This window comes from Pteropus alecto, unplaced genomic scaffold (assembly GCF_000325575.1).
Source record: "Pteropus alecto unplaced genomic scaffold, ASM32557v1 scaffold131, whole genome shotgun sequence".
Taxonomy (NCBI): domain Eukaryota; kingdom Metazoa; phylum Chordata; class Mammalia; order Chiroptera; family Pteropodidae; genus Pteropus; species Pteropus alecto.
Window position 1 is genome coordinate 8,898,940 of NW_006434709.1, and position 10,912 is coordinate 8,909,851.

General features: G+C 32.0%; 1 protein-coding gene across 4 annotated transcripts in view; it reads left to right on the top strand.

Moving 5' to 3' along the window:
- PUS10 (pseudouridylate synthase 10) overlaps positions 1-10,912 on the top strand; it is a 58,131-nt gene that overhangs the window by 3,601 nt on the left and 43,618 nt on the right. For all 4 annotated transcript variants that reach the window (XM_015587568.2, XM_015587566.2, XM_015587567.2 and 1 more), the window contains exons 3-4: positions 2,085-2,348; positions 3,064-3,150. In XM_015587568.2, coding sequence (XP_015443054.1) covers positions 2,085-2,348; positions 3,064-3,150 — 351 coding nt within the window. The remainder of the gene's footprint in view (positions 1-2,084; positions 2,349-3,063; positions 3,151-10,912) is intronic.

Below are 10,912 nucleotides of genomic sequence, written 5' to 3' on the forward strand. Positions count from 1 at the left end.
AATAGTGCTTCTCACCAGATATCAGTAAGATATATCAAGAGGGGTTGATAGCCCTGAGATCTTCTATTAAGTGGAAGCATTGTGGATTTGATTGCCTTTTTTTTTCTGCTTTCTATATTACTTATAGATAGGTATTTGCAACTCTCTAGAAGTAAATGCTATTAAAATCATTTACTGCTATTAATAACAAAATATACAGAGATCTTTGAAATTTTCGGTAATGTACAAAGAGCTTTGACATTTAATAGAATACTTTCACCTAAAATATATAACATTTTGTGAAATATATTTGATTCTAATAGTGATGTTCTTTTCAGAGGCAGATAGTAATTATATATATATGTGTGTGTGTGTATATATATAGCACTATATAAATAATATGAACACACACATGCACAGTCAGTTTCTTAAAGTTTTTAACAACATTTTTCCTATGTATTATTTGTTTCTATTATTTTGGAAATAATTATATCTAACATTCATAAGGCATTATTATATGTCAGGCTCTCATATAGTCTTCATAGTAACCTATTAGGTAAGTACATATATGATTGTCTCTATTTTCAGATGAAGAAACTGAGGCACAGAGAGGTTAAGCAACCTGCCCAAAGTTACACAGCTATTAAGTGAGCAAGCTAGGATATGAACTGTCTGTCTGAATCCAAAGCCTAGAATTTGGAGCTAGAAGACATGGATCTGAATCCCAGTTCCACCACTTTCCATCTTCAGTTTTCTCCTCTGTAAATGGGAATGATGATAACATCCACCTCACAGAATTTTAAGGGACAATATCTAATAAAGTATGTGAAAACACTTTGAAAACTGGAAATGGTACATATGCTGTGATGATTAATATATGTGTGTATATTCATTTATACACACTATGACTATAAAGTAATAAGATTGGTTTTGTGTAACTCTCCTTGCACATTTTTTCCAAACACATTATAATTTATTATTCTATACATGTTGTAAGATATAAAATATATAAAGAGACAGTGTTACCAACTTTCGTTTGTATCATTTAATGTAAATAAACATGAAACTATTTGAAGACAATTTTTTTGGTAAATGTACTTAAATTTTGATATGTTCTATTCATATAACTACACATACATTTATATGTACTGTGTTATACTGACATAGATTTTACATAATAAACATATTTGTGTGGGTCCTAATATACCTGTGTGTGTATGTATGTATGAGTATTTCTCTGTTAAAGATAAAATAGAGCTAATGTCTTAATAAACTGAATTAAATTTGTTTGAGTGATAGATTTTTCCCTTGAGAGTCACTAAATTGTAATCTGAGTGCATTTGAAAAGGATATTTATTCAACACTGAATAATAAAGCCTGTTTAATTTAGACAAAGTCCTCTGAGTATTTGGATGAATGGAATGTGTGCAAAATGAAAATGTTTTCGAAGGAATGCCACTTCTAACATTCTGACAGAAATTAGGCAAACCAGAATGTAGTAGAGGGCTTCTTTTTAACTAATGCATATAAATGGTTTGTAATTAAGTTGACAAATTTCAGTGTTGCCAGCATCTGTTTACTTTTGTATAGTAAATTGTCTTAAAATTACTTTTACTTATTAGACTTCTAATCTCTAATTTTTCAGATTTTACATTAAATAAATATTGTACCTATGAGATTTTAGTGATTGTGAGATTACTGAATATCTTAGCAATAATGGAAATTCAGTTTGTATTTCTACTTGTTAATATAATTGAGGTGTGGTGTTTTGTTTTTTTTTTTAATTGATGTTAGCAAGTGATTGACCCCACAATTAACTACAAACCAAATGCATAAATTTCTTATTGGAAACTTTCTGCCTCAGATTTAGGACTTTAGCTTCACTGATCTAAGTGGAACAATATTCACACACTTATTACAGGAATTGGGTAATTCTCTTTTAAATTCCCCAGAAAGCCAACACTGGCTAATAAAATTAGTTTATTGCTCCAGAATTGATATAAATCAACATTGTATTAATCTGTGATCTATCATAATTTTCACTCCTGTTTTCATGCTTCGTCTTACCCTTAGGGTTATTACTTTTTTTAAAATTAACTTTCCAGGAGTTGCTCAATGAACTACAGAAATTTCTGGAAACTGAAAAAGATGAATTAGTTTTGGAAGTTCCAAATCCACCTCCCAAGAAAATTCGACTACAAGAACTAGAAGATGGGATTGATGGGATTGATAATCTGAGTCAAAATGGAAAGGGAAGGGTCTCCATTATTGAAGATGGAAGCATCGCTTCCAAAAACTCAAGTTTAAATGTATGCAATGTATGCCTAGGAATTCTTCAAGGATTCTGTGAGAAAGATTTCATTAAAAAGGTAAATAATCTGTTTTTGGTTATTATATGTGCAATTATGTAGAGATTTTCGATCTTAAGGCCTAGAATTATTCTATCTGAAGGAATGATGCCATTCATTTCAACTTGTTTCACATCAATGGATCATTTAAAAAAAAAAAGCCTTTTTATCTCAAATTACCTTTTTATCAACATGATATCTACAAATTAATGAAATATGTACCCATCCATGTATTTCGGTCATGAGTGCTATTCAATTGAAGAAAAATTATAGCAGTTTTCCCTTTGCTATTTTACATAGCTAAGGAGTTGGAGTCAACCTATTAGTGTCTAGAAAAGACAGATGTTACAGCACTTTGGAAGGTACATAATTGAATGTGGGATTGCTTTTTCTTTCCAACTGTCAAGAGTACCATATTAGCTTTATTTTAAAATCTTTTTTAAATTATGAGGTAACCTAATAGAAAACTATTTGGGTATTCAACAGATTGTTCTGCAGGTGAGTCCTGGCTGCTTTGGTAATATCAGTCTTCATGGTCATTGTTAGCAAATGTTTGAATTCAGGATGTTTGTGAGAGTTCTCTTATTGAAAGGTTAAAGTTTGGAAGTTTTGCCATGTCATCTCCTGGACCAAAAATTTATGTCATGAAGATTAGTATAAAATTTTTAGTAATTCCTGGGAATTTGTATAATACTTTTTTATGTAATAAAATAATTTTTATGTGATACTTTTTTAGGTGTGCCAAAAGGTTGAGGCCTCTGGATTTGAATTCAACAACTTGGTATTTTCAGTCTCCTTCCCACCACAGTTATCTGTAAGAGAGGTAAGGTCATTTACATCCATAAAACTACATGTGAAGTACACACTTGAAGTTTCTTAAAAAATAGGGATATAGAAATATTCCTTACCATATAATAGTTTTCACATTTTGTGTACTTATTGAATGATTGAAAGCAATACATTATTATAGCTGCTTGATAATGTTGAGTGAATGGATGAAAAAAGGAATTACTAATTCAAGTTAGTTTATTCATCACAGGGCTGCCATCTCTTTTGAAGGTCATTCAGTAGCAGACATTCATTGAGAATTAGCTCTGTGTGAGGCACGTTAGTCAGAGAAAGAGATCTGATCGAGACTCCAGATCTTCTGGGGCATATGTATACATTTTATAATAGTCCTAGGCTAGGGTCATTTCAATTATGATGAACTTTCTTGTTTTCTGGAGTAAAATATAAAAAGGTGGCACCTCATTTAGTCAATGGTAAAAAGGGAAATAGCCTTATGTTTGTTTGACTTTTTTCTTTTCTTGGTGAAAAAAATAATAATAGTCATTAGTGTAACATTCTTGTGTGTCAAAACTGACATGAAAAGATAAAACTATCTTTGTTAATACTATTATAAGAAGTATAGGGAGAATGACCTCTGTAATCTCAAATTATAACAATGAATTCTAAACATATCCATTTATTTATATGTATAAGATGTCTTTTCCTTAAGAATCCCAAAGCAACACCAGAATATTGTGTCCTATACTGGCACTTTCTTTGGGTGAACATGTTTATTAGCCCCTAAAAAACTAAAGATTGATATAAGACTGAAAGTTGAATGATAGATAAGAGCTGAGAAGTGAAAAGAATAGAATGATTTTAAGTACTTCTGTTGAGGACAATATAACTGAGCAAATGGAAGAATAAAGGGGATGATTATGATATACTGAGGTTTATAAACACTTAAAGTCATTTTGTAGTCGATTATCAAAGCATTTATCATTGATAGGTCATCTTCAGGGTCCAATTTTGGTAGAGAGAAACAGACTTCCAAAAGCTGAATGACTCAAAAAGTTGCAGGGTTTGGGTAACAAAAATAAAAAGTACATTTGACCCTTGAACAACACAGGTTAGAACTGTGAGGGTCCACTTATACACGGGTTTTTTTTTTCATAAATACTGTAAATGTATTTTTTCTTCTTTATGATTTTCTTAATATTTTATTTTCTCTAGCTTCATTGTAAGACTATAGTATGTAATATATAAAATATGTGTTAATCAACTGTTTGTTATTGATAAGGCTTCTGGTCAACAGTTATGTTTTCAGGGAGTCAAAAGTTATATGCAGATTTTTGACTGTGCAGGGGGAGGGTGGGTGCCTTTTACCTTTGTTCAGGTGTCAACTGTATATTTTCTAAGTATGGTTATACATCTTACCACCAAACTCCTCTCAAAGTTAATATTTTTACATTAAAATTTATGTTGTCCATATTTATCACTTATGTAATGATTTTGACAATATTAATTTAATATTTATTGAATACTTATAAAGTATTTATATTCCATAATAGAAATAGAAGATGCTGTTTTAAAAAATAGAATTATTCTGCTTAAACTCTACTTACTTTTTATAACTGATTTAACAGCTAACTATTTAGCAGTAATAAGTGACTATTTTAATTATTGGGGAATTAATCCTTTCTACAGTTTAGATGTTAAGTGACTCATTGTTTTCCTTTTTGTTAATGAATAGTAAATTTTTACCCACTTATTTTTAAAAAATAATTATTTTAAAAAGTATGCAGTTTTATATGCATATACTAGTTTCACAACCCAGATTTCTCAGCAAATTGTGCTTATGTTTTACTTTGTGATCTTTTATTATTATGTTTTGTTATTTTCTTTTATTGCTGTCTTTTATTACTTCTTTGGAGTTGAGATATGTTATGAACCAGACTGGATATGTTTCTTTTCAAATCAGTTAACTTATTTACTAAACATCCCAATTTAAATAAATTATATATTTTCAAAATAATCTTGGATTTTGAATATAAATTCTATAACCTCGTTAATGATATGTTTCCTCTACATTGTGGTCTTTAAACTTAAAACTTGTGAAACTTGGAACTTATTCATCTGTGTGTAGAATAAACATATTAATTTGTACATGGAATTGATTGGTGTTAATTATCTCATAATTCAGAGTGGAATATACAATTGAGTCAGCTTTTTTCCACTTCTAAAGAGGAAAAAATATAATCACAAATATATTGATTTGCAAACAAATAATTTTTATCATCATATTAGTATTATATTTCTGCTTACAAAAGAACCAAGGAAAGGGATGACCTCAAGTAAAGCATTTTTGAAAAATCAAACTATTAAGTTTGTATTAATCCCCTTCATATTCCTGGCCCTATAAATCCCTTTCTTACTATATCTATAGTTTTTATTTATCATTATTATAAAAACATTGATTTAAAAGCTTAAGAAGAAAAGCTTGCAGTTAGTATAATTATCATAATCTTCTACTGAGTTTGAGAGAATGTGAAGGGAGGGATGGAGTATATCCTGTGTTTGCTTTCCTAGGAACCAGCTGATCTGGTTAGGACAGTTTTAGACAATATTACTAAAGAGGAGACAAATGAGCAATTTAACTGATGAAATGGTGTTAGACATCAAGTAAGACTTAGTAAGCAGAATAAATGGAGGCAGTATAAATGGAGAGATTCACAAAAGACAAGAATATGGAAACTTAGCTGGAGGTAGTACTTAGAAGCTTCAAAAATCTTCATAAGAGCATACAAAATGTGAATGATAAAATAAAGTTGAGATTATAAGGGAGAGTAATAAATATCTCATGACTATCTTAATTTGCTGGATTGGACTTACCATTTGAATATAAGAATGCAAGGATGTCTTTTTCATGAGACTTAAATTTTAAAAAACAACTTTTTAAATTATTTGATTACAGTTAACATACAATATTATATTAGTGTCAGGTGTACAACATAGTGATTAAACATTTATATAACTTACAAAGTGATCACCCCAATAAGTCAAGTACTCATCTGACACCATATGTAATTATTACAATATTATTGACTATATTCTCTGTGTTGTACTTTACATCCCATGACTGTTTTTATAACTAGCAATTTGCATATCTTAATCCCTTCTCCTTTTTACCTTTCCCCCAACCTCCTTCCCATTTAATGGAAATCATTAAAATGTTCTCTGAATCTGTGAATTTCTCTTGTTTGTTTACTTTTTTTTAATTTCATGTATAAGTGAAATCACATGGTATTTGTTTTTCACTGTTTGACTTTTTTTATTATTATTTCTTACTTTAGTCTGTGTATTTAATCCTAGTATTTGAATTTCAGACAATATTTTAAGGCTGGATCATTTTAATTTTTCTTTATTAAAACAAAAAAAAAGCCTGTTTTCTATAATTAAAAATAAAATTGGTTTAGTATGTATATTTCCTTCTAAACTAATTAGAGACATAATCACCCAAACTGTTACGACTGATCAGGATTTCTTTTCTAACAAAATGTTTCAAAATAATGGCCATTCTTAAAATTTTTATATTATGTTATAAATGAATGTTATATATTTTTAAAAAGCTCTTTAACTTGTTTGTGCTGGCAACAAATCTGTCATTTCTGATTTCAATATCTTACCCTATGTGTCAGTCACAACATTCTTAGCTATAGTCTTAGACTCATGTAATTTATTGGAGCATTTAATCTATTTACAATTCAAATGATTATTGATAGGTATATAATTATTGCCATTTTATACATATTTATGGGGCTTTTTTTCCTTCTTAAAGAGGTCCTTTTGACATTTCTTGTAATACTGGTTTGGTGGTGATGAACTTCTTTAGCTTTTTCTTGTCTGGGAAGAGACTCAGGTTTGTTAAAAGATAGATATAATAGTGTGATAGGGCAAGAAATTATATACCTGCATTGAGATCCAAGATTATTTGAGTGGAAAGATGCTGAACACCATCTAGAATAGAATTTAAAAAAAGAGAAATGAGATAGATACAGAAGTCAAAGTCTGCTGTGTGGCCCTTGGCCAAGGGAAGAGGCGATGAGTTGCAGACATAAAATAGTCACAAAGGTTAATGTATACAGTACCATGAGGGACTCCTGGTATTTAGGCTCTTGATAGAAATCACATTTGGTTAAAAGCACATTGTCTGACAGCATTTGAATTGGAATAGTTTCTTCTCCTAAAGTAATGGTTCTCAAACTTTAATATACATAGGACTTATTTGGAGAGTTTTCCAGTCCCCATCCTCAGAGGTTCTGTTACAGTAGGTCAGTGGATCTATTAATTTGTGTTTCTAACAAGTTCAGGGGTGATAATAGGTGTTGCTGGTATAAGGAACACACTTAGAGCAACCACTGTTCTAAAAGATAATGGGAGAACTAATGTAGTCCTAAATAAAAATTGACAACCTTTTAAAATTTGTATTGCTGATAGGAAGGGAGAAACAGGCATAATATCTCCTAGACTTTTGATAGGTGGATTTCAAGCAGTCCAAAGAAAAGGCAAAGAAAAATAGCATCCAGGAATCTGGGCTGGAAGATAAACTAAAAAGATTAGGGAGTACAGAGAAAGTGAAATTCAGACTTTAATTAAAACCAAATTATCCCAAGCAATAAAAGTTGAGGGCGAAAAAATATTTCCCAATGAACACGAGATAGGGAATACCGCCCCCCTCTATCTCCCTCTTTCCCCCACCTTCTCCTTCCCTTCTATTTACATAAACATTTGTATTTAATTTGTATTTATATATATAGACACATTTGACTTTATTCTGGAAAAATTTTAAAGTAGTAAGACTAGCCTAATGAATCCCTATGTGTGTATTATCCAACTCCAACAGTTAAATTTTTCGCGATAGAGAATACCGCCCCCCTCTATCTCCCTCTTCCCCCCACCTTCTCCTTCCCTTCTATTTACATAAACATTTGTATTTAATTTGTATTTATATATATAGACACATTTGACTTTATTCTGGAAAAATTTTAAAGTAGTAAGACTAGCCTAATGAATCCCTATGTGTGTATTATCCAACTCCAACAGTTAAATTTTTCGCCAACCTGAGATCAATTTAAAAAAAAAAATAGATAGATGAAAAGTTAAGTCAAATTAATGTAAATGTAAAAAGGCTTAGATCTGTAAGAATAGCAACTAGAAAATAAAACCTCTAATGAGTAGAGACTTGAGAGAATTGCTAAGGAGGACTTGGTGCACCTAAAGTTATGTTTAGAGCAACAAAGAGGTTAAAAAGGGGGTGGATCTGCTATTTTGAACTAATAGTATAATGCCAATGGATGATAGAGAAAGCAGAACTCTGAAATTCATATTTGCTTCTTTCCTTTCTGTCAAGGAAAATGATCTTCAGCTGAAAAGGGTAGAACAATCATTGGTAAGGAAGAATGAAAGCTCCACATGATGACGTTTCTTAGATGGCTTCAGGTGTTTGGGCCTAGATAAGTTACATTATAGGCTAGATTCAGAAAGAACTTCCAGCTGTCCATGATCTTTGAGAGCTTCTAAAAGATAGCACATTTTACAAATAACTGAAGACAGATAAGGGCAGTTCTAATTTTCCAAAGGTAAAGGTGGTTTTGTTAACTACCAACTGGTAAGCTTGACACTAAAACCCTGGCAAGATTCTACATCTCTAGGAACTAAATAAATTGTGAGCACTGAGAATAAGAAAAACTTGATTGTCAACACACTGAACAGGTTCGCTAAGAACAAATCACGTTTGCATCATTTCTTTTACAAATAGCAGGACTGGTAGAGCAGGGAAATACAGTAGGACCAGTGTGATTGCAATTCAGCTAGTCATTGACTATATTCTCATGATAACTTCCCAAAAATGGCAGGAAATGTGAGCAGGATGTGAACACTGTTGGGTGGGTTGTCCCTGACTAGCCAGACCCAAAAGTTGCTGATTAATGATTGGCATGGAACTGGACATTGTTCTCCAAATGTGCTCTGCAGATCGACCACCTGAAATCTAGTTGGGGATAGATCTTGATTGTTGGGCATTGTCTCAGACCTCCTAAATCAGAATCTCTAGGGATAGGGCATAGAAGCCCCTCGACAATTCATGTACACATAGAAATTTAAGAATCACAAAACTTCAGAGAGATTTCTGAAGTGCTGCAGGACTCTTTGCATACCTTGTCCTCGTCATGATTTCTATCAGTGATAATATAATGGGAACACTCACTGAAGATGTGCATGACAAGAGTTGAGAGTATAGTAGATAGGTTGAGTTAGAATTGAGATCCAAAAAAGATCTTAATAGAGAAAATCTAATGAGATGAAATTTAATAGGAATAAATAAATTCTTATACTTGGGTTTAGAAAAACTGCCAAATAAAGGATGAGGCAGAAATAGTTTAAAAACTGTGTTTATAGACAAGGCTTAGGGGTCTTAGTTAATAGTCCAATAAGAATTAGGAGTGTGATGTAGATAACCTCTTTGGATTTTAGTCCAGATATTAGAAGTATAGTGTCTGGAAAGATGAAGGTAACAATCCTGTTTTATCAGTGCCAGCCATTCCTAGAGTGCATATTCAGAATGAACATTCTACTTTACAAGGAACAAGGACAAATGGGAAGACATCCTAATCCTTGAAATTTGTGAATCTGTTACCATCAATGAAAAAAAAAAGGGAGGATTGTGAGTGTAATTAAGATTAAGGATGCTGAGTTGGAGAGATTATCCTGAACTATCTGGTGGGCTCAACCTAGTCACACAAATCCTCAAAAGTTACCTTCCATGCTGAGTTCAGGGTCAGAGGAAGATGTGATTATGGAAGAATGGTCAGAGAGATGCGATGTTGCCCACTTTGAAGATAATGAAAGGGAGTCATAAGTCAAAGAATATGGGTGGCCTCTAGAAGCTAGAAAAGGCAAGGAAATGGGTTCTCTTGTCCAGAACCTCCAGAAAGGAAGATAGCCCTGCTGATACTTTTTAGTCTGATGAGACCCATGTTGGACTTCTGACTTAAAGAATTGTGAAATAAACTTGTGTTGTTTAAAACCACTAAGTTTGCAGTAATTTGTTATAGCAGCAATAGAAAATGAATATACATTTAGAGGAGTGCATTCAAAATGGTGGAGATATCTGAAACCTGGTCACAGGAGCCATCAGAAGGAACTTGGGATACTTTGGAGAATAGATGATTTAGTGGGATGAATTTACTCTTTTTAAATATTTGAGGGGTTTTCTACTACAGAGGTAGAATCAGAAGGACAATAATTTTCAGTTATAAGGAATTATCCAGAATAGTATAGACTTGTTTTTAGGGATGTTGAGTTTTCTACCACCAGAATGTTTAAGCCAAGGCTGGGCAACTACTTGGCAGATAGATAGAAGGAAGATGTACACCATATAGTTGGTTAGACTAGAGACTTTGTTCAGCCTGTTCAACTCCAAGATCCTATATAGTTTTAAGAAAAACGTTTATTACAGTAGTTGTTTTTTTGTTCTTATATTCATGATTGCTTTCTCTAAACTTCTATATCACATTAAGTTAGTGCTACACTAAAATTATTACAAAATGAATAACCTAGACTTATGCTATATTAGGCTAAACTTGCATTTATGGGAAAAGAGCATTCCATTAAGTCCTTTTAAAAGTAAACATTTTAAAGTCCTTCCTTCTTTTAGGTTCTTTACTAGTGGAGTCCAGTAGAGGGCAATATTGTACTATCAGTTCGGCTTATTGGTCCCGGGGGGTAGTGTGTGTCTGTGGGGGGGGAGGGGGGGACTG